The 24,733-nt window shown below is 45.1% G+C and overlaps 2 protein-coding genes across 6 annotated transcripts in view; both read right to left on the reverse strand.

The window, feature by feature from the left end:
• Positions 1-2,241: 2,241 nt before the first annotated feature.
• On the reverse strand, positions 2,242-7,666 carry borcs6 (BLOC-1 related complex subunit 6). 3 transcript variants are annotated; one of them, XM_042098784.1, is made up of 6 exons: positions 7,584-7,666; positions 5,966-6,543; positions 4,950-5,367; positions 4,261-4,424; positions 3,815-3,898; positions 2,242-3,684 (listed from the first exon to the last, which is right to left on the reverse strand). In XM_042098784.1, the coding sequence occupies exons 2-6, from the start codon at positions 6,530-6,532 to the stop codon at positions 3,559-3,561; spliced, it is 1,359 nt and encodes a 452-aa protein (XP_041954718.1). In that variant the 5' UTR covers positions 6,533-6,543; positions 7,584-7,666; the 3' UTR covers positions 2,242-3,558. The 3 variants fall into 3 exon arrangements, with proteins under 3 accessions (XP_041954718.1, XP_041954719.1, XP_041954717.1); XM_042098785.1 differs by having other exon boundaries at positions 5,966-6,540; positions 7,584-7,629; XM_042098783.1 differs by lacking the exon at positions 7,584-7,666 and adding an exon at positions 7,292-7,540.
• Positions 7,667-9,214: 1,548 nt separating this feature from the next.
• sema3h (sema domain, immunoglobulin domain (Ig), short basic domain, secreted, (semaphorin) 3H) overlaps positions 9,215-24,733 on the reverse strand; it is a 36,371-nt gene continuing 20,852 nt past the window's right edge. The window contains exons 9-18 of one of the 3 annotated variants that reach the window (XR_006032928.1): positions 18,950-19,019; positions 15,694-15,838; positions 15,271-15,490; positions 14,815-14,897; positions 14,448-14,489; positions 13,729-13,886; positions 13,351-13,412; positions 11,552-11,694; positions 10,596-11,073; positions 10,513-10,529 (exon numbers count right to left, since the gene is read on the reverse strand). Coding sequence is in view for 2 of the 3 variants with exons in the window: in XM_042098577.1 (XP_041954511.1) it covers positions 10,654-11,073; positions 11,552-11,694; positions 13,351-13,412; positions 13,729-13,886; positions 14,448-14,489; positions 14,815-14,897; positions 15,271-15,490; positions 15,694-15,838; positions 18,950-19,019 (1,343 nt within the window). In the remaining variant the exon portion in view is untranslated. Of the gene's footprint in view, positions 11,074-11,551; positions 11,695-13,350; positions 13,413-13,728; positions 13,887-14,447; positions 14,490-14,814; positions 14,898-15,270; positions 15,491-15,693; positions 15,839-18,949; positions 19,020-24,733 lie in introns of all 3 variants that reach the window. The other 2 variants (XM_042098578.1, XM_042098577.1) reach the window with 2 other exon arrangements.

Here is a 24,733-nt window from a genome sequence, read left to right on the forward strand (position 1 = left end):
ACTCAAAGGGTCAAAGAAAGGTTGTTGTGACAATCTTGGCCTGTGTGACTCCATTTAATCCATATCTGCTGCCTGCTTGGATTGAGACAGCAACAAACAGCAGCAGCAGCAACTCTGAAATGGAAGCCACATGTAAACACTAAATGACTCATGCCTTTGTATTACACAGAAAACAAAAAAAGAGTACTTTAATTAGAAGCGGATTTCCATCCGAAGGGGCCGGGTGTTTATCATTTTTGAGTCTGATTCAGCTGCTGAAACAGTGCCGAGCCCCTGGAGAGCTTTACTCCTGTAACAGGACTGATTAAACCAGACGACCCGCTACGTTCACACCAGAGAGCCTGTCCCTGCACGCATGCGACTCCTAGCAGTGGGGATATTAGCTCTGATGGCACCAGCGCCACATTTTGTGGTGTGGTGAGAGCGTGAGGGCCTTTTCAAGGGTACACACAATAAAATAGGTTCCTTTGTTTGTTTTTGACTTTTCAAAAAGCTCAAAACAGCTCCTTGGAGAAATGAAAATGTGTCTTTCTTTTGTATTCCCTTTTGAGTGGTTGCATTGCGTAATGGGGCACAGAAAGCTTTCCCACAGAACCCTCTCTCTGTGGCTGCTCACAATGAGACTTCACTGTCTGTCGTCACACTCTCTCTCTCTCTCTCTCTCTCTCTCTCTCTCACCACTATCACCAGTCAATGTAAATTTAAATCCACTGATGTTTATATTTACTACTTTGGGCAGGTTTAGAGGAAACCAGACACCAGGATGCTCCCTGTAAGCCTACACTATATCCACATGATAGGCCAATACCATCTGCTCTTAGTCTAACTGCCTCCTGTGACAAGCCACATCTTACTTATTTTGGAATACTACTTTAGGTCTATAGACAAGCAACATATATACATTTCACACACACACACAGACGGACAGTAAACATATCCATCATACACATACAGCTATACCAGATACAAACCCGATCAAATATGCACACACTCAAAAAAAAAAAAAAAAATCACCCGTCTTGTGACATATACAGTGCATTAAGAAAGGACCCTGTTTTCTTCAGAAAGCACCTGAACTTTCAAGGGTCAGATCAAAGGGTCTGAAATACTAACTGTATGTCCATGAGATATTTCAGGTATTGTTTTTAAATAAATCCGCAAAACATTATAAAATATCCCTGTTTTTGTTTTGTCATTATTGGGTATTGATTGTTGATTAACGAGAAAACATTTTTGTATGGCACATTTTGATTTTGGCACAAGGCAATATAGCAACATGTGCAAATGAGGATCCTGCATACACAGAGGCTGATACAAAACACAGGTCAACACACACACACACACATAAGAAACATCACAAGCTCAAGCATATGGATAAAGGTCACATATTCAAACAGCTCTACACACGTATGCACCCCCAGCAGAGAGACTCAGTGTAACCCTCGGCATCTGTGGGCAGATGCGCCGGCGATACCTCTATCGGCCTGATCGGCCCGGCCGGGAGAATGTAACAGAGCCGGTAGAGAGATGGGCAGGCCGCCTTGTCACAGACGTCTGTTTGTTTAGAATCACATGATCTAATCTCATGTTTGCATGCCGAGCCCGTCTGTTATCTTCTGGCCGTCTGCCCCACCCGCTGCCATAAACTGAAACCATCCCAAGTTTACAATAAATCTGCACAATCTCAAGTGATCTGAAGCTGTGGGTTTTTGTTGGTGCCTTTGTTTGTTTGTATAGCTGCTGATCCGAAGGGTGGACTGCTAACTTTCTCCGAGTTGATTGTGCCTTTGGTAGCAGTCATGCCATCAGTTGTTTATATTCTTAGCCAATGATGCTCAATCTACAGGTGACTGTTTCGTGACAAGTCAATTATAGGCATTCACAAAGACGGTAGCCTAATTGCAGTCTGCAACTCCCACACCAGACAGACTGTCTCTACACTTTGATCAGTCACATTTTGGAGAAACTGGCCCATGACAGCACAGAATATGAGCCTCTGTCTGGTGCTGTTAAATATTGAATCCGAAAGCTTCCAAAAATAGGGTGTTTTCATTTTCTATGATTGCACCCTTCATCTGTAGATTTCAGTTCTTGCTGCAAAAGACAGACCACGTTGACCACCTCTCTGTTTCAAAACTCTGTTTCAAGAAATTAAAACTCCTTAAAACATAGATCTAAAAACAAGTTTGTGTACACATCAAATCCAAGACAAGCATAAGGACATTAGAGTCAAACAATGGATTTTTATGCATCATTCTTGTAAATTTATTGTTATATCCTCTTTTTTAAATATACACACATGACATTGGCTAAATCATTGTTTTAGTGACATTGAGACAGTATCTACAAAGGTTACTTCTGATTGGATCGAGCAACAGACAACAAGAGCAGAGCAACGAAAACAGCCCTCCTCCTAAACCCCTTTCCATCAAAAAAGCATCCCCTCTAAAAACTCCAATACCCAAAATCCCCTGCTTCAGTCCATTGCCACTCTACGTACAGTGGCCAGAGGGGAGAGGATCCATGCAGTGAACTCTGGCATGGCTAGTCAGGAAACATGCTTCCCACACCCACACACACACACACACACACACACACACACACACACACACACAATGTTTCCCCCACACACACACACACACACACAATGTAGCCCACACACACACACACACACACACACATACACACACTCAATGTAGCCTCCACATAAGTTAGTATTGAAAAAAAACAAAACCAACAATTTCTCAGGTGTGTGTAAGTGTAGATTAAGTCTTTCACATGGATAGATAGTAACATAATGCATTGTGGCATAAATTCATAACTTATGTGTGGGCACACACACTTCTTAACAGCGTACCTGACTCGTTTCCAGGGCAACAGACACCAGGGTGGCTTGTGCATCCCTGTGTATTGTACTCTTGCTAAAGTCTCATCTGACCCCGCAGGTCAATCAGTCACCACAACCATGTCCCAGACGTCAGGGTCCATCCATCTCTACAGTCGACACCACATACACTCAAGGACACATGGCACATGGCCTGAAGCCTTCAACGCAGAAGAGGGGACAACACCACGCCACCAAAGGTAGGTACTGTGTTGGACGGTATGGTGGAGGAGATTGGGGGCGTTCTTCTCCTCTGTATGAAGTCACAGATGAGAGTGAGAGAGCGCGAGAGAGAGAGAGTAAGGCTGCCACTTGAGATGACGCCCGTTCTATTGTACTCCCAGGGTCCAGGAAAGGGGAGAGGAAAGGGGAGGGGGAAGGGTTGTTCTGCAGAGCATCTCTGAGAGGCTTGATCAGTAGCGAAAAATTTGGTAACACGGTTATCAGCTAAGAGTCTGTACACAGATGATTGCATTAAAGAGCGTCTGCAGGGCGAATAGAGGGAAGGGAGTGGGGGGCATATTGGCACAGCGACACCACCCTTCGGGTGTGGTTATTTGCAGCACATCTCTTGGAGGGTGGTGGTGGTGTTGAGGGGATGGGGGCGCTTGTGGTTACTTTCAGTAGCAGCGGCAGCAGCAGCAGCAGCACATCTGAGGGGGGGGGTGGAGTGGTTACTTGAAGACGGCCTCCAGGGCATCCAGAGTGCGCTTGATATCTCGGATCTGAGCAGCAAGCGTGTGGATGGGCTGCATGGAGCGGTCCAGCTCCTCACAACGTGCCATCAACGTGTACATTCCCTATACAAGGGCACACACACACGCACACACACACAAGAGAGCAGAAATTGATGCACAGACCTTCAATGCAAGCAGTCAGACATTCAGACATGATCATATAGACACCAGACATTATAGCTCATTTTTCCACCTTTATGCTCATGTCCACAGACTCTCCGAGGCTATCCACAGAGTCTCTGTACGTCTGGATGTAGCCGACACTCAAGGCTGTCATCTGCAGGACACACACACACACACACACACACACACACACACACACACACACACACACACACACACACACACACACACACACACACACACACACAGATATAACACTGGTTTAATTAGAGTCAAACCCTAAACAGAACATAACTTGCATTAAAAAGAGATTTGCAGACAATTCATGACGACAATCGAAGCTAAAATACATGGTTTGTGCAGTTTTGTGAATTGGTTGAGATCACCTGTCTGTGTACACAGCAAACGGGGGAACAATCCTTTCCAAATGGATTAAACCACAATGCAGAACCGCAATGAGACAGGGGTGGCCGTGGCCATCTATCCCAGCAGGTCCATGCCACTAACTAAACTTACGTTCTGGATGGTTCCGTTGAGGCTGCGCATCATGAGCTCTACACTCTGCGCCACGTCCTGCGTGTGTCTCTGCAGGTCCAACAAGACGGACGGGTCAATCGGGGGGATGTCTGCTGGCCGCCGCATCGACCCCCGGCCGCGGACTGAACCCGAGCTAGAGTCCGCTAGACAAACGGAGAGAGACAGGAGCGGATCAGAGGACAGAAGGAGACACAACATGCAGCCGGGATTATCTGACCAACGAAGTAAACAGCCTGCACACAGGTGGGTTCTCACAAAGTGCAAAACAGGAGAGACTCACTGGATGTGCAAGTGGTATTCAAAAGACATAATAAATATTTTCATTAAATACAGGTTTGCCACCAACTGTTGCAGATGAACATCAGATGAACTAAAAATTAAATGAAATTAAATAAAAGAATAACCACATGCGAACAAAATCAGCTCCAAAAATGGAGGCAGACATACGCATACAATGTTCTGAGACTCAACACAAGCTTAATGCAACTGCAATAACTGACTGGCATATCAGCAAGCAATACACACATATGTACACACACACAAATTTGCGCACACACACACACACAAGCTTTCTTGGTAAAGAGATTTCAAAGTCAACTTAATTAAATAAAGGATAAATAAATTAAATGCGCGCGCACACACACACACACACACACACACACCCTTACAGTCACAATCGAGGCTGGGCCGCGAGCTCATCTTGATCTTCTGCTCCAGGTTCCTGCAGATGAAGTTGGTGAGGTCTCCCTCATGGCTCACGGTGCCCTCTAGCTCCAGGGCGCTGGAGATGGTGGCCCTGCGGCCGCCCTCTGCCTGACCGCCCCGGGCACCTCCCCGCGGGCCTCCGCCACCGCACGCCCCGCTCAGCTCGTCCAGGCTCTTGCTGTCCTGCATGCCCCGCACCACGCGGTCCGGCATGCCGCGCACGCGCACCTCCGCCATCACGTGCATGGGCCGAGGCACTTCGTCCGAGTCCGCCGCGGTCTCCGCTAGGGAGGGGGCGGTCCCGCTGGCAGGGGCCGATGTGCTGAGACGAGAAGGAGGGTTTCGAGATGATGATGATGATGATGATGATGGTTCCGTAGGCTGCACAGAGGAATACAACAGAACAGAAAATCCTTGTTAACCCATTCCTTGCATGTGTGGCAAATGACAAATAAAATCCAATTCTGCCAAGCATGCCAAATTATGTAAGGTGTGTAGACTCATAAGTGTGTAAATGTGTGCAGCACTTAGATATATCAGCCTACACTATAGCGTACAGTCACTCATTAATAAACATAGTAGATCACATATAGCTTTTATATGTATTGTAACCAATGTTGTCTTTTCTAGATAAACAGTCCACCCACTCCTGATAAGGGGTATTGAAGGGATACTGTATCTGTCAAATTGATGTTTCCTTAATTTGTTACAGCAGGTCAATGTAGAACCATCACTTGCAGGCTACAGATCCTACATTTTCATGATCTATGATCATGAGATCATAAAGGCAGTTTAACTTAAACAGTCCAACTCACACCAAACTTCAATATGGACGAATAATTACTCATGGTTGTATGTCAGAGTTGCTTGTGTCAAGTAGGTAGGACGGAAGGTAGGTAAGTAGGTAGGTAGGTAGGTAGATAGGTAGGTAGACAGGTAGGAAGGTAGGGATAATAAAGGGAGACGAGTGTATATTTACCTCTGCCTTCTCGTCTTCTCCCTGCTCTCCATCATTTCTCTCTGTTCTATCATTCTCCTCCTCTTCTCTCACTCCATCATCATCTGGGGCTTCACTGTATGTGTGTGCGTTGTCGTGCTGTTGTCTGTCTGTGCTGTGTGTTTCTGTGTGTGGTCGGTCTTTGGTTGCTGTGTCTATGAGATCTGTGACATATATGTGAGTGAATACCGAATCATTGTGGTCTTCTTCACCTGTGTGAGGTTCATGTTTGGGCGGAGATTCTGCATGCCTGTTTGGTGTGTGTGAGTGTGTGTCTGTTAGCGACGTGGAGTGCGTTTCGGGAGTTTCAGTGTGTGACAGGTTTGAATTTGAATGTGCGGCTGAGTTATTAGATATGTGGTCTGCATCCACATTAGTCTCTGTTGTAGTCTGTGTCTCCTCCTCTAGACCATCTTCTTGTAACGTGGTCCTGCCATCACACTTCAGAGTGTGTGGCATAGGCCTGTCAGAAATCTCAGGGGAGGTTGGAGAGTCCACCCCGTTGGTTGCCTCGGGGACATCTTGGCCACTCACAGGGGAATGGCTCATCCCTCCTGCTGCTGAGAATATGAGAATTCTTCACCATCTTTGATGACATCACCATATCAACATCAACAATAACGCTGTTGTCATGATCTGCTTTGAATATTGCAACATTCCTCACTGTATGATCAAAAACATCTTCTACACACACAATAGACCTGACACACCTAGCTACGCTCATGGGTCATACAAGGACTCGAGATGTTTCCAATACGTAGCTAGTTCTACACAACACTCTCTACCAGCTGGAAGAGATTCGTCCATACTACTTGCATTGACCGGCCTAACTGCCTGGCTGCTACTTCCTTAGCTGCCTGGAATTGTACCAATCACATTTAACAACTTCACGTAGGTCGAGAAATGTCGACTATAACCCAAAAACTTTGCTGTTGAATAGCTTGTGGGCAAAACATCAGCTGGCCGCCGACAACATAAATAAAATGATCACAAACGTCAACGTTATTAGTCATATGCACACCGTGATGTTATTCTAACCCTGTATGAAATTCAACGCCATGTCATCTTTAGGAACCGAAACTTTAATGACGTACTAACATAGCTAGCAAGCTAACGCCACTTATCTAACGGTAACCTAGCCTGCTTAATAGTAAAATGTTAGCTTACTTTGGCTAGTCAATTGGTACCTGTCAAAGTAGCTAGCTAGTGCTAGCTAACTTATCGTACAAGAACCAGCTAGCTAAGTTGACAAGTTAACCACAAAGGACCTCCTGTTGTCATGATGCAATATGGGATAAAGATACTTACAGCTGCTCTGTTCTTATCACTCAAAACAGGAGGATTAGCCCACCTAGCGAGAGAGCTACGTTATGCTAGTAACAATAGCTAACGTATGATAGCTGTTATGGGCGAGAAGACAGCCAGGCCTCGTTAGTTTGAGTTGGATAGTTCTAACTGAACGTGCGAGTAGCATTTCGTCATTAAATGCAAAAACGGTCAAATAACCTCATAATTACGGTAAAGAAACAGTCAACTGTTCCATGCCCCTGCATTTAAAGAACATAATTAACAACAATAACAAACATTTAGCTGACGTTACCTAGTAGTTCCTCCCAAAGATGAAGGTTGCCAGGAAACTGAGTCCGTCCGACTTAACTTTCGTACTAAACCATACCATTAGGCATATGGTTCCGGATATACTTTTAATGTAGGCCTATGTTTGAGTAGGCTACATCATAATGAGTGTACGTAACGTACCTATACATATGTATATGTTGATATGAATAATAATACATACGATACATACATACATACAAACAAACACACATATTTATTATTGTTATTATTATTATTATTACTACTACTACTACTACTACTACTAGGCTACAATTACAACTATTACAACTACTATATTGGCCACTACTTTATTGTTGCCATATTAATTAAAGCCCTGTATGTAGGCCTGTGCACTGCTAAATGTCGTGATTTGCAGCCACTGAGGTTGTTCTTATTCACATGCAGTCTTCAGTATGCAATGCATTGATTTGACCTGTTCAGGTTCAATGGAATTGGCTAATAGAAACCATAGACATTCAGTCTTATTTGTGAATTATGGACACTGCTGGGGCTGCATAAAAGTACTGACATTTTTCTGTATAGCTTTCAGTGGCCAATCTTTTCCAGATTTATGTAATAAGAAGTAGGTCCACCACTGTAGGCTAATATCATAAAATGTAGCCAACTTATGAGAAAGCTTAAACTTGCAATACCAGCTACAGGCCTAAGGGGGCAACAAAGATATGTATATGTCATCCACCCTATTGTCACCCTCACTGTGTACAAGCCTATGCTGTCGCATTTGTAAACATTGCCTGCATTACAAACTGAAAACATGAACCACACCCAGGCCACAGTAGATCTGTCACAGTTAGTTTGACACACAACACTCTGCCATAGCGGGTGTCAAATTAATTTTATTATGGATCCTATTGTGGGCTATCCCTATATTTCAAAGTCAAATAAACTGACATCATTTCATCCATAACTTGTTAGATTCCAAGCTTGGCTTAGTTTTACTGAGACACACCCTTGGAACTCCACCTCTCTCTCTCTCTCTGACTATCTGTAATTTTCTCTCTGTCTCTCTCTCTATCCTCTATCAAACACACACACACACACACACACACCGAGCAGCTGTACCCTGTGACAGATCTGGCCTGGGTGTCTCTCTCCCTGCATGTTCTCAGCTTCTATCTGGGGAGATCAAAGCCTTCTTCTCTCACCCTCCTGAAGGTGCTGGCGTGCCGTCGGGCCCTCCAGGCACCAGTGTCCCGGAGCCTCAGCGCCAGTGGCTGTCACACACACAGAGCGCCTTTTGTGTGCTCACTTCCTCCTCATTAGTGAGCCGTCTCTGGCAGCCGCCCGCTTTGCACACCCACCCAGTGCCAAATGCTGCTTATTATTCATCTGTTTATGTATAAATATGTGCCGTGCATGAGGCCTCTGGGGTGAAACACACAGAGTGACTGAGAGGAGAAAAAGAGGGAAAGACAGAGGGAGAGAGAATTAGAGTGGGGCGGGTGTGTGTGTGTGTGTGTGTGTGTGTGTGTGTGGGGGGGGGGGGCAGCGGAAGTTCATACTCTCCATTTCACACACCGCAGACTCTGAAAAGAAGAGGGAACGCCGCCAAAAAAAGAGATGCAGAGGCACCCACTTTTGTGGGGAGGAAACAATTGAAAACACTTTATTTCGTTCACAGAGTCACTGCAGCAAATAAAAGATGTTAAAAGTGTATGGCAGAGTGATTGAGTGGGGAGGGGAGTGGACAGGAGACAGCCATCTTGAAGAGAATTACATCAGTAAGAGGATGACATGCACACATATGTGGGATAATCTAGAGATAAAACACTCCATCCTGTGTCAAAGGAGAGATTATTGGGTGGTCGGAGTCACATCATTCAGCCCAAGGAAAGGCGCACACACACACACACACACACACACACACACACACACACACACACACACACACCCTAAATCCCATTTTCTTTTTTTTTTCTCTCTTTTTATCAAAACAAAGGTGCTTCAATATGCGCTTACAATACAATACTGAATTGTTCGGCAGACATGAAAGGAGGCCAGCGCCAATGATCTTGCGAAACCAGGTAGCACTAAACCCACCCACATTCACTGTGACCAGCCGAACATCAGGGATTATCTTTGAGCCTGTGATGCTGTAGGCTACTTATGAGTCACAAAGACATCCCTGGACTGGACTGATTCTTTTTGTTCATCTTTTGCAAAACATGTCATCAATCATCTTTGAAGCTTATATAAAACTGAACACTCTCGCCACTCTGCCATCACATTCAACAATAAGTGTAATATTGTCATAAGTGTAACAAGTTCTAACATCTGACATTCCCACGTTTCCACTAACAACAAGCCTTTTTGTTTTCTTTTTTGAGTCATGAATAATCACAGATGATATGAATGAAAAAGAGAAATAAATACAAAAAAATAACAGTTAAATAAGAAAAGTACGTACATTTCAGCATAATACATTTGTGTGTGTGTGTAACATGTCAGAGAAGAGAAGATATTGTGCTTTTACTTTACACCCCCAGTCTCTTTAGGGTCAGCCCTGGACGCGCCCCCGACTTCTCTTGAGTACAATCTTCATGGTTTCTCTGTCGTTCTGGGCTCTCAGATGGGACGGATATGGTCTCTCTTTGAGTGTGATTTGTTTTGTTTTTTTTCAGTCTCTATGGCCCGCTCATGCTGACCACGTCCTTTAGCCTTCACCTACAGTCCTTCAAAATCCGCTGCTTAGCAACCGGGCGCCACAAGACGATCCTTCGTTGAACACAACTCCAGTCCATCAGCTTAAATATGTGTGCTTGTGTGGTCGGTGTTGATCATGTGCAAGGTGTGTGTATTCCTGGTTGTGTGTATGAGGGCATGTTGAATACTGATGTTTGCTTACATATCTGTATTTGGATGTATGCCTCTGTATATTTGTGTAGTGTGCATTTATATGTCAGTGTGTGTGTGTCTATGTGTGATTGTGCGTATCTGTCAGTGTGTGTGTTTAAATGTCTGTGTGTGTATGTATGTGTGTGTGTGTGTGTGTGTGTACGAGTGTTAGAGAGAAACCAACTTCAGCGTGAAGGCTATGTACTCCTGGGCTGTCTCTGAGCCGAAGTTGGCGCCTTGCTCCTGTTCTTCCTCCCCCTCCCCTCTCCTCCTCCTCCTCCCGATCTCCCTCCCTCCCTGTGACGGTCACCCCTCTTGCGCCCACGGTGGCGCTCCCGCTCCCGGTTGCCATGGTGCCGCTGGTTGAGCTCCCTGCAGCGCTGCTTCAGGTCGCTCGGGTGAATCAGCGACATCACATCCTGGAACCAGGACTGGGTGGAGCCTGGGGCGGGGATGGACACCAGGGCAGGACCAATCACGTTTAAGTGAATGGTGACCGCTGTCCAGTGGAAGCCATGCTCCTCCAGCTGGCAGTGGTACACGCCCCCATGGACAAGCTCCGCCCTCGGAATGAGGATCCCCCTGTCAATCACCACCAGCTTCTCCCCGGATGTCACCTTCAAAGCAACAGGACAGAGTGTGAGGAGAACCTTCCATTTCATCAACAGAATACACAACGATACAACTTCTCCCCGAACGTCAACTTCAGATAACAGGAGAGAGTGTGAGGGGATATTTGAGAATGTACTCTGAGAAGGCATGTTTCAGTGTGTTAGACATACAGGTGTTGGTCATATAATTAGAATATCATCAAAAAGTTGATAAATAAACTTTTCATGATATTCTAATTATATGACCAGCACCTGTATATGTGTAACAGCCTGTATGCATAATACAGTGTCTATTGCTCTTTCTCTCTCTCTCTCTGTATATGCATGAGTGTGAGTGTGTGTGTATGTGTGTGTGTGTGTGTTTTAAGAGTCTACACTTTTTGTATATATTGTACTGTGTACAACTCTGTGCATATTGAAGGGTAGAGACATGTGTGTTGTAGAGAGACCTGTTTAGAGGTTGTGTAGACAGTGTATAGTCTACCTGATGGAGTTCAGCGCTGTTCTCTCCCGTTTCCTTCAACCAGGTCACAGAGGCATGATGGGACTTTGGGAGACACTCCAAGTAAGTGCTGTTTCCTACGGCAACCACTATAGACCTCCTCTCTGTTTCTACCTGCAGCCCAGCTGCAAACAAAAGAGTTACATTTCTACATCAATTTCAGTACCAGGAGACAAGGCAAGTCAGCAAGGCACTTTTAACCCACTATGCCAAGGAGGATAGGTTTTCGGTTGGTTTATTTGTCTGCAGTATTACAGAGAAAAACACTGGCCCTATTTGCATGGAACTTGTTTGAAAGGTTAAGCATGGACCAAGAAAGAACCAATTACATTTTGGGGAGGATTCATGAATAATGTTTCCCTTTGTGAGACAGGACATTTGGCCTAGGTTAAGGTCTGTGCTCTTCCAGTTCCCTTTTTTATATTATACATTTAAAAACAGCAGGAATTGACCAAGTGTCCTCCATTAACCAACACCATATACATTGAGAGTTGACTGTACTTTATAGGGCCTTCCTCCTCAGAGCCAAAATCCCAAGGCCACTGTCTCTCACCTCCTTCCACAGTTACACACACACTTTTTTTTTTTATAGGTCACATGTGTCCTTCATTGCAAGCTGTGAATCTCTCTACTGCTTTGAGTTTGAACACAGCCTTCTTGGCAACACCAAAAACCTCACAAAAAGAAATATATCGGTAGAAATGAGATTTAAATTGAAAGCATGCAGCATGACAGCAGACCAAAGCAGATTCATATGCTCTGATAAAAAGCCAACGGTCATACACTGGTGATGCGCTGCACACATTTGGTTTCACAGATTGCAACGACGGTTTTGGCTTCTCTTCCTTTAACAGCGGTTGGTGTGTGAGTCACTTCAGCCGGCAGATGACAACTAATCGCATTAGAAAATCCTTCCAGACACCAGAAAATAAACAGTCTATAATAAGGAGAGGGAAAAAAACGACACAGGACTGACTACCGAGAGAGTGATCTGTAAGTAAATAAAAATAAACAAAAACAAATGCCTCCCGTGCGCAGTCGTGACAGCTCACGCGGGGAAGAGACTCTGGAGAGTCGTAATTATCGCCATCTGTGCTCGGTGCTATGAAGTTCTTAATTAGTCATGATTGACGGACTACATGTGGGCTGACTGCGTTATTTCCAAAGGGTTACGGCAAAGGCTGGTTGGCTTTCTGTCGCAGTTTATGAAGCTTATCGGATAATATCATGATATCAGTCAAGCATGTCTTTAGCTTTTTAAGCAAATCAAATCAAACAAATTGGCCTTTTCTATCGGAGAGATGGAGGGTAAATCTGTAATAGATTTGGGTCTGATCAGGGCTGTAACAGTTCTGGAGTCAGATGCTGTTGCATGGGTGATGCTTGTGGGTGACTGTGAGGGCAATTGAATGAGACTTCTCCACTCTCACCGTTTGTACTTTATTTCACATCAGATGCATCTCTCCTCATTGTGCTCCAGATTTCCCTCAGCATAAATAAATGATCTATATATCCATACATCTATGATATCTATTTTTTCCTTTCAGATATACATTATTTCTTACTTGACCAAGGAGGAATATTATTATCCTGCTATATTGTCTGCATTTTCCTTATGTTGCCCCAAGGACTCGGAGTGCATCTTTTTCTCTCTGCTGTTTATGTACTGTACTGTATACGGCAATGATGACAATAAGGCTTTACTTGACTTGACTTGGCTTGAAATGGCAGTCAGTCAGACAGATAGTCAGATAGTCATTCAGTCAGACAGCAGCACTCACCTCCTTGCCTGACACACTGATTGAGAGGATCCCCTGCGTCTCCCACCTGCCGGGTATTTCTCCTGCACACATTACATACAACATGGGTGTTATAGTGAGCCTAAGAGACTACCTTGTTGATCATATGTGTGTGTGTGTGTGTGTGTGTGTGTGTGTGTGTGTGTGTGTGGTGTGTGTGTGTGAGTGTGTGTAAATGTGCATGTGCGTGTGCATGTGCGTGTGCGTGTGTGTGTGTGTGTGTGTGTGGATGTGCGTGTGTGTGCGTGTGGATGTGCGTGTGTGTGTGCGTGTGTGTGTGTGTGTGTGTGTGTGTGTGTGTGTGTGTGTGTGTGTGTGTGTACATGTATGTCTGTGTGTGTGTTTGAGCTGACCCCTCACCTGCGTGCGATGGGCATGTAGGGGCTGCATGCGTGGCCGTCCCAGGTGCAGTAGGGGTCTCTAGCCAGGCAGCACTCTGGACATGCCTGACCGTACAGCTCACACTGGAACAGCCCCAGCTGTGCCACACCCTCCGCCGCACCTACAAACAGCCACTGCTGTTCACACACACACACACACACACACACACACACACACACACACACACACACACACACACACACACACACACACACACACAGAGGGAAATACAGAGTACAATGTCAATAAAGACTAATTTAGACAGACAGCACTAAAATACATATCCACCCATAGTAGGCTGTGTATGACTATGACCAACCAATGACTTTATATACAGTCATTGTGACCAACTTATACTCCCACAGAACCTTATTATAGTATTATTATGGAATAAAAATGCACCACAACACAGACAGCAAGACACACACACCCAAGGCACAGATGCGGGCATGAACATATAATCATAGCCTCGATTCGTTCCTCAAGGACTTCTAAACGTGTTGCTATGACGACCAAGCGAACACACTCTGGCACTCATTAATGGTGTGAATCTGCATCTCGAGCGTCTTTTATCACATACGTGACACTATGGGGGCACAATGTGATTCCCAAGACACCTATGTGCTAAAATGTGTGTGTCTCTCTCTCTCTGTGTGTGTGTGTGTGTGTGCAGTGCACATCTGTGTGTAAAACCTCACCTTGTTCTTAGACAATGTCATGGCAGTCACAGGCGATTTGTGCTGTGGGTTAAAAGAGAAAGAGAGAGAGAGAGAGAGAGAGAGAGAGAAAGAGACAGAGAGAGAGAGAGAGCAATCTAATAAGAATACACTGCAGATAGCCAGTTTAAAGAAAAAAGCCCTTTAAATGTAATGACCAGAAAGACTATCTGAGCAGTAGATTAGATCATAGAAAACATAATAACATTTGACAAACAATTTTATAAAGAGCATAATCATTTTACAGAAGATAACTCATCTAGTGTAATGACCAGAGACTATCTGAGCAGTAGCTGGAGGTCATGGTCTGCTGAGGGCCTCTCTCTCAGTGGACGTCTCCTGTAGTTACCTTAAAGACCTGCATCTGTTCCAGAGTGATGTCCTGACCATGCTCTCTAGGCAGAGGGATGGACTTCAGCACCAGCCCCGAGTCTGGAACACACACAGCGCAACATCAGTGTGTGTTATAACTTAGTGTAACAAATATCAGTTTGTGTTATAACACAGCATAACACATTTCAGTGTTTGTTTTAACACAGCAGAACATATCAGTGTGTGTTATTACGTGGCCATGAAGTGTGTTATACCAACACATCATCATAACACTGGCCACACGGATGCCCCAGGCAATAATGTACCTTACATTTTTGCTTTAATGGTAAATGGAATTTGTTCACTAATTGGATTCTGAAAGCCTAACCTATTTTTTACCACATGCATGTATGCAGCATTCACACACACACACACACACACACACACACACACACACACACACACACACACACACACACACACACACACACACCTGTGCCGATGAAGAGGACATCATACTGTCCGTCCACAGCCTCCACCCTGTCCACCAGCAGTCGGGTGAACTTATAAGTCACTCCCACTCGTATGACTAAGGGCCGCCCACCCAGTGGAAGCACCGCCTCCTGCATCAGAGGGTGGGTGCGACTGAAGAAGATGACGTCATCAGGGTACTCGCGAGTGGACATGTAACTCCCATAGGTGCTGCTTGGACACTACAGGAACATAGAGATATGTATAGCTATGATCACTGGTCAGTAAGTACACCACAACAAATTATGATTTTTTACCATTTACATAGCACTATATTACTATTTTATATAGTATCCAATATAATACGTATATAATATGTATACGGTAATAGTATAGGAATATGTATATGTATTGTATAGGTAATTGTATAAAATATAATGCTTACAGTTCCTGGTCTTGGAAAGGGCACCCGGCCTGTGAACTCGGCCCATTTGTACTGCGGTCCCTCCCTGTGATAAAAGTTGCCTTTGAAGGCTCGGGCCACATCCTGCATGCGGTACACGCACACTGCTGAGCCATTCAACACATCACTGGCACAGAGAGAGAAAGAGAGGAGAGAGAGAGAGGAGAGAGAGATGGTCAATTGGGTCAAATAATTTTTAAAAACCTAATTTAAAACTTAATCTATTCAACACATCACTTTGGAAACATGGTCAGTCAATTAAATGAAACCTTAATTTGAAACCTTGTCAATTCCAAAAAAACCTTAAATACAGGGTATGTAGTATACAGTGTGATTCATTAAGACATGTATGTATACAAGATGGTAATTAGAGATGGCGTTTGGGTTAGCAGCTCATAACAACGTGCACAAACACAAGCAATGAATGGAGTTAAGCCCTGCAATTTCTCAGAGTATGTAGACTGACACTTGGTCAAGGTTTTGCCATACCAATAAAAAGCCCCAGTATAGAATAGGCTCGGGTTTTTAAGGCGAGTGGCTTTGCAGCACTGGCCGGAGATCAGACTCAGAGTACACTAGTGCCATTCATCTTCAGTTTGACTGATTGTTGTGCCAATATGAAAGTAGAAAACTGTGAAACGTAATACTTCCAATGTCAGTATTTCCACTTGTCAAGGGCACCACCCATGTTATTCAATCCCAGAATCAATATATTCATAAATATTCAGGGTGCCCACACACATAACACACACACACACACACACACACACACACACACACACACACACACACACACACACACACACACACATATTTGCTTTGGTGCAGTATTAACACAGTTGACTTCTGCCAAACACTTGTATAGTGGTATAGTGGTAGAGTCTGTCATCGTGATTTGTTTAGAGAATTACTGTATCTGTCGTGCCATCTAAAGGTCTGAATTTGGAAAATATGAACATTTGCTGCCTCCCCACCCTTGTACACACAAATACACACACACACACACACACACACACACACACACACACACACACACACACACACACCAGTGCACACCCTTGGACACAAATTTAAAACATGACTTCATTCCACCCTCCTCTGTGAAGCATCATGAGTGACCATGTGTGTGTCTGTGTGTGTGTGAGATAGAGAGAGAGAGAGAGCACGAGAGCGAAAGAGAGACAGAGAGAGACAGAAAGAAAGATTCAGGAAGCTCAGACCCAGCTAAACTTTGTCTTCACTATGTCATACCACCAATCACTTTATAAACACTTCATAAAAGTCTCAGTACAATTCATGATGTGATGCGGTTATTTTTAGGACCACCATGCCTGGTGTGGGTGTTGCCCCCTCATGTCACCCACAGGGGGCGCTGTGGACTTAGAGAGTCTTCACTGGCCGCCACTTATTGCTCCCAACAGCTGACCCTGGTCAGTTGGCTGCCGTTATTGTCCCATGCTGAATACTACTCTGTTTGGCCATGATTAAGTTATGGAGTGGTGGCATGTAATAGGGTGGAAATCCATGCCACTGGGTAAATATATACACTCACAGTGGTGGGTTTGGGGCCAGCTGAGGTCAGTGTGTGTGTGTGTGTGTGTGTGTGTGTGTGTGTGTGTGTGTGTGTGTGTGTGTGTGTGTGTCTGTGTTTGTCTGAGTTCATATGAGTGTTTATGTGGTGTGTATGTGTGTGTGTGTGTGTGTGTGTGTGTGTGTGTGTATAGAGGTGTAGGTGTGTTTGTGTGTTTGTGTGTATGAGTGTGAGACAGTCTGGTGTGTATGAGTGTGAGGCCGCCTGGTGGTTGTTAAGAGGCTGTAGATGAGAGGGTTTTTCTTGTCCCTGCCGTTATGTGGTGTGTGTGTGCAAGGGCGCGGGAAGGTGGGTGCTGAGGGTGCTGCAGCACCCCTTGCTTTTTGTCAATATAGGCCTACAAATTCGCAGTTTGTCATTATATTTGTTGTCAAATAGGCAAATAGCAAAAAAGGTTATGGATAGCTTTGAATATAGCTATCCATAGATTAAACGTTATCGTCTAGCTATAGAAGTGAAAGTGACGTGACTCGCTGAGGAGAGACGTTGCAAGCAGGCTAGTTGACTTCGAGAAAAGAATATTAGGCTACAGAAAAGAATACAGGATTTTTTTCTCTCCCGGCAGTAAAGACAGTAGATTCAGTGTTTAAAATGTAAATGCAAACTAAAGGTAGGCTAACTATGCATATGACCATCCAGAGGCTGCTGATCTGTCAACATGATGAAGATCAAGATGGTTTTATTGTTGCTGCCATTATTACCACAAACACGAATTGATAACGAGACCATGACGGTCGTGGGTTATATCTTGCCTGCTTATTAGGCCATGCACCTGTTAGAACTCCGTGTAGCATGCATACTGCCAGTTTCCATATACCATCACCAACTAGTTTGCACTTTGGATATATCATTGGATTGTGAAAAGCCCAATTTCGAATACCAAACCACAACAGATGAGGTAGGATGCATCTTTTGCAATTAGTCTTTGGCAAGCCCACGACCTCACGTACGACTCAGTTTCTGTTAGTGTCAGGCAATGTGGCTGATCTAGCCCAAATCCAAGAACCTAGTAGTCATCTCGAGTTCCACGACAGCTTAGCTAGTGCCACCGAAATATGACACGGAAATCCTTTCACTATTGGAGTCGCTCAGATAGAAACCGCTGTAATTGGTGGTTAGGACACTTTTGCTGTGGAGTGGAGACGCCATAAGTTAGGCTACTCAGAAATTGTTTGCCATTGTAGGTCATTGCAGCCTAATTATATTTTCAAGCCAAACATCTCTGGTGTGGTTTTGACAATCAGAAAAGCAATATACTGAAATAGTTTAATGATGTAAAGTCAAGTGCGCTTCTATGGGTCTGGTGTGTGCGCGCAGTTTTTATTGATGAGTCGGAGTGGCAAGTGCTGCGCATAGTTGCAGTGGAATGTGGCTGTTCTTGCTCTTACTTGCTCTCTCTTGGTCTACCAGAGGGTCTACTCATACACGACGCTGAAATGGCGTATTTAGCTGTCTAAATTCGAATCATATCATGCTAGAGGAGAAATCGTCGGACATCCATTATTTTGTTATTCAGCACCCCTGGTCAAAAATATGTTCCCACGCGCCTGTGTGTGTGTGTAGAGATGTAGGTGTGTGTAGAGGTGTAGGTGTCTGTGTGTGTGTGTGTGTGTGTTTGTGTGTGTGTGTGTCTGTGTGTGAGCTCACCTGGTGGTCGTGAAGAGCCCATAGATGAGAGGGTTTTTCTTGTCCCTGCCGTGCTGGATGAAGATGTCCTCTGTGATTGAAAGAGACAACACAACACAGGAGATGAAATATTAAACGCCACTGAAAACAGCCCCCGCAGGGGAGTGGAGTGCTTTTGTGTGTGTGTGTGTGTGTCTGTGTCTGTGTCTGTGTCTGTGTCTGTGTCTGTGTCTGTGTCTGTGTGTGTGTGTGTGTGTGTGTGTGTGTGTGAGTGTTTCTGGGAGACAGATTGAATTTCTGTCGGCAGGTGGCCTCATCATCGAGTGGCGGGAGTGACTCTGCATGTGACTAATAGAAAACGTCTCTGAGGGAAATATGGCTGTGAGATTGTATGTATCTAATGAAGTCTCCCTTTGATATTATGGATGACTGGTAGACTGTGATAAAGTCCAGTGTCTCCATGTTGAGTCCCACTGGGCGTCTATATAATGCCTCTCCATGGCAACCTGGATTTAACCCAACCAAAGAGCACCACACTGTCTTCCTCAAGGAACTCCCCCACTGTGGTTTACATCTTCATACAAAACATGGACACACACACTCACACAGGAACAGACACACACACACACATACAAATACACTCCCACTCCCATACAATCCCACTGACATACACACACACATACATACAAATAAACACACACACACACACACACACACACACACACACACACACACACATGCCAACATGTATGAAAGAGCCGATCTATTTAGCATATTGAAGATCAATGAGGTGACCTAAACTGATTTACACGGTGCGCCTTTCCCAACATAGACTCAATGTAGTGTAATGTAGTGTTTATTTCTATAGGGAAGCTTCCTTTATACATTATTACAAAGACCTATATCTGTCAGGATCGCTTTTCCCCTCTACTAGTTTCAATCTCACACTACTAAACAGGAACATTTATTTAACACACTAAAGTGCTTAACGAGAGCACCCATGTTTGCAAAACAAGCACACCCTTTCTCTCTTCTCCCTCTCTTTTCTCCTAAACTCTCCATCTCACTCCTTCTTTCTCTTGTTTTCTCTCTCTCTCTCTCTCTCTCTCTCTCATGTTTGTTGTCATGCGGGGCACACCAGAGCATATCCATGTTCTCACATTCCAGGCGATCCAGCAGCTTCAAGTGTGTGATGGGATCGGCTATGGCCCATCTGAAGGCCTGATTTCATTATCGGACACGGACACACACACACACACACACACACACACACACACAATGTGCACATTCACATGGGAAGATCAAAACGAAGATGTGAACATGTACATTACATTACATTACATTACATTTGGCTGACGCTTTTTTAGCCAAAGCGACTAACAACATGGTAAACAGTTTAAGTTTTAGAGCAATTCTCAACAATTTTAGGACAATTTAAAAAAATTAGAGTACAGTAAGAATAAGTGCATCAGTGAGTGCTGTTTTTAACAGTTACGTGTCAGTTTAAGACGGCTGGTGAGTGCTAGGATCAGCAAGACTTGTTGTAAGTGTTGCTATGAGAGGAGATGTTCTCTAAAGAGCTGGGTCTTTAGGAGTTTTTTGAAAATGGAGAGGGATGTCCCTGCCCTTGTAAGAACTGGCAGTGTGTTCCACCAATGAGGAACAACAGATGAGAAAAGTTTGGATTGGCCTGAGCGTACCGGTGGTAGAGCTAGACATCGTTCGTCTGAGGAGCGCAGCGGTCTGGAGGTAGCGTATGTCTGTATGAGGGCATTCAAGTAGGTGGGAGCAGAACTGGAGATTACTTTGTAGGCAAGCGTTAGAGCCTTGAATTTGATGCGGGCCGCCATAGGTAGCCAGTGTAGCTGGATGAGCAGCGGGGTAACATGTGCCCTTTTGGGTTGGTTGTAGACCGGGCGCGCCGCCGCATTCTGGATCATCTGAAGTGGTTTCACTGCGCAGGCTGGGAGACCTGTCAGGAGGGCGTTGCAGTAGTCGAGTCGTGAGATGACTATTGCCTGAACCAGAAGTTGGGTAGCATCTTGAGTCAAGTAAGTCCTGATTTTCCGTATGTTGTAGAGTGCGAAACGGCATGACCGGGCGACTGAGGCAACATGATCTGAGAAGTTTAGTTGGTTGTCGAGAACAACTCCTATATTTCTTGCAGTCCTGGTAGGTGAAACAGACAGTGAGTCAAATTTGATGTTGATGTTGTGGTGTATGGTAGGTTTAGGTGGGAGGACCAGCAGTTCAGTCTTGGAGAGGTTCAGCTGGAGGTGGTGTGCCTTCATCCATGTAGCTATGTCTGAGAGGCAATCTGAGATCCGTGCTGAAACCATGGGGTCATCAGGTGGAAAGGGGTCATCAGGTGGAAAGGATGTACACATACACACACATAACAGCATACAGAGGCACATGCACATACATGCAGTCATGTATAGTACATGTGTGAGGTGTGAGTATACACACACTGGCACATACATATAGGTACACACACGCACACACGCACACACACACACAGGGGGTTGTGCTCTTTTTCTCTGCCTCTCTTTCTCTCTCTATCTCACTCTCACACACACACACACACACACACACACACACACACACACACACACACACACACACACACACATGCCTAACCCATTCTCTCATGGCCAGAACAGAAGGGGAGAGGCACCGTGTGCTGCTGAGCTTCAGCAGTGGTGGAGGAACCACACATCAGCATAGTTGCAGCATGAGCACTAAAGTGGGGAAAACCGCAAAGAGCAGCTGAGCTGGCGACAAGATTTCCCCTCCCATAATCTCTCTAAACTCCTTCTCTCTTTCTCTCTCTTTCTCCCTCTCCTCCCCCCATCTCTCTCTCTCTCTCTCTCTCTCTCTCTCTCTCATTCTCGCCCTGATCGGTTTCTTTCCCTCCACACCATGCTATCATTCTGCTCCATCTCTTTTCGAGGCTTCTGTATTGTGTCTCTCTCTCCCCCAATCCCCCCTCTTCTCTTCTCTTTTGTTTCTCTCTCTCCCCACCTCTTTCTCTTCTCTTTCTCTTTCCTCCTGTTCTTTTTTTCTCTCCCTGGAGGACTCTCAATGTGTCCATTTCCCCCTAACAAAAGGGTCTGTTCTTCCTGACGAGAGATAGTTTTGTCTAGCCCTCACTACTTCAAACACACACACACACACACACACACACACACACACACACACACACACACACACACACACACACGTACACCCGCATGGTGCCTGCTCCTAAAATCCTCCAATCACTCTCTCTGTCTCTTTTTCAGTCCTCCTGCAGCCCCTATGACCACTAACTTCCTTCCCCTCTCCTCCTCTCCTCCCTTCATATCCCTCTATCCCACATCATGAGACAGGATGAGGGTGCCATCTCACCCACCATCGTCGTAAACACACACACACACACACACACACACACACACACACAGACATTGACCCTCTGTCTGAACAAAGGAATATAAACAGTTATCCTCACGTCTTTGAGGATGTAAAATCCCCAGACTTTGAAAAACAACAACAAAACAGACCAAAAGTATGAGGACCTTTTCAGAAAAATGTTAATCACCCAGAAACCACTTTTATTGTCCATATTCATCACAGTGACGGACATTAACATTCAAAACTCTGATCAAACATGGATGCTGCATGGACTAGAACATGAACTGTTGATCACAACAATGTCCTGAACTTCACCCCAGACTCCACATAAGCACTGGCAGTGACACACGCACACACACACACACACACACACACACACACACACACACACACACACAGACACACAAATACTTACACACGCAAGCATATACACACACACAAATAACAGAGTAGTAAAATGTGAGGAATCCAGCCAAACTATGTGGGGAAGTTTGAAGCACTCGCCATCTCATCTAACATTAACAACCTCCACCGCCATCTCATCTAACGTCAACCACCACCTTCACCTCCATTGGCAGAGAACCATATCCTGGTCCATCTCAAAGCCTCACACACACACTCTCTGCTTGACCTCAGCACATCCTCTGCACTCTACCCTCTCTTTCTTTCTTTTTCTCTCTCTCTCTTTCTTTCTCTCATTCTCTCTCCATCGTTCTCTCTCCATCTTTCTCTCTCTCTCTCTCTATTCTTTCTTTCTCTCTCTCTCTCCATATAGATCTTTGCTTTGCTTTCTCTTGCTCTCTGTCATCCCTCCATCTTTCTACACCCTTTCCTCCCCTTCCCTCTCTTTCTCTCTCTCTATTTCTCTATCTGTATGTCTGTCTGTCTGTAATACATTCTCTCTCTCTCTACCATTTCTTCCTTCTGCCCTCTCTCCTCTTTCTCTTTCTCTATCTATCCATCTGTACTTTCAATTGGCCATCTGTCCATCTTGCTGTCTCAAATTCAAACCCAACAAGATTTATTGGCACGACACCATCATCGCAACCTCTCACTCCCTTTGCCTTGCTCTCTCTCTTTCTTTCTCTCTCTCTCTCATTTCCTTTTGCTGCTCTCTATCTATGTCTGTCTGTCTCTCTCTCCCACTCTGTCTCTCTCTCTCTTTCTCTCTATCTCTCCCTCTCTCTTTCTTTCTGCCTCTCTCATTCTCCTTTGCTGCTCCCTCTCTCCCTCTCTCTCTCTCTCTCCCTCTCTCTCTCTTTCTCTTCTTCCCTCAGGGCAGCCTCTAAAGACCCTGGTTGCCCCAGGCTTTACATGCCGGTTGCTGCGGCTGGCCCACTGTTATGAAAACTGCGAGGCAAAACAGTCTCCAGATGTGGGAGATGAGAGAGACCATGCCCGAACCACTTCAAGAGGGACAGAGGCTCGTCCAGACAGAGATCAGGCCATGCGTGAGGTAAGCTGGGCACAGTGACTTTTCACGTGTAGACACATACGCACAGACACACACAGACACAAACACATGCACACAGACATACACAAACATACACACACACAAAAACACACAGACGCACACACATATGTAAACTGCCCCTGAAAAGACAGGGCAGCTGGCCGCAGTGTGTGTGTGTGATGGTACTGAGAGCCTCTAATTGTGAAGCCGCAGCAGACTGCTTCCAGACCACGGGTCCGGTCAGAGGAGAGATGGAGTGGGTGAGAGGAGAGAGGAAGAGACATGGCTACCTCCTCTCACATAACAAAGATACACGCACATCCACACGTACACACGCATATGCATAAACAAATGCGCGCACACACACACACACACCCACACACACACACACGCACTCATATCCACACGTACACACTCACATGCATAAACACAAAGGGGTTGTGCTCTTTTTCTCTCCCTCTCTTTCTCTCTCTATCTCACTCTCACTCTCACTCTCTCTCTCTCACACACACACACACACACACACACACACACACACACACACACACACACACACACACACACACACGTAAAGTACACACAAAAAGACTGTGAACAGAGAGTCACAACTCAAACACACACAGAAAGTAACACACTAACATGCTGTAGAAGATTTAGTGCTCTCTTTCAACATCACACTCATCCACATCAAACAGGTTTGGTATATATAGACCGAGTGGAACAGTAGCTAATAATTGTGTTAGATGCACAGGGGATAACCAGACCTCAAGACCTCCCAGTGCCTATTACTGCCTCCTAAGGCACACTAATGACAAAACCACACACACACACACACACACACACACACACACACACACACACACACACACACACACACACACACACACACACACAGCTTCTCCAACACAACACAACACAAATCACACAAACATACATAGACACATAGATTTCTTCATTTG

Source organism: Alosa sapidissima, chromosome 7 (assembly GCF_018492685.1).
Source record: "Alosa sapidissima isolate fAloSap1 chromosome 7, fAloSap1.pri, whole genome shotgun sequence".
Lineage (NCBI taxonomy): Eukaryota > Metazoa > Chordata > Actinopteri > Clupeiformes > Clupeidae > Alosa > Alosa sapidissima.

Coding starts and splice junctions, on each gene's coding strand:
- borcs6 (XM_042098784.1), bottom strand. CDS start 6,532: ATGAGCCATTCCCCTGTGAGTGGCCAAGATGTCCCCGAGGCAACCAAC. Junction 4,425..4,949: donor GCCCAGCCTCGATTGTGACT/GTAAGGGTGTGT, acceptor CCGTTTGTCTAG/CGGACTCTAGCTCGGGTTCA. Junction 3,899..4,260: donor TCAACGGAACCATCCAGAAC/GTAAGTTTAGTT, acceptor TGTGTCCTGCAG/ATGACAGCCTTGAGTGTCGG.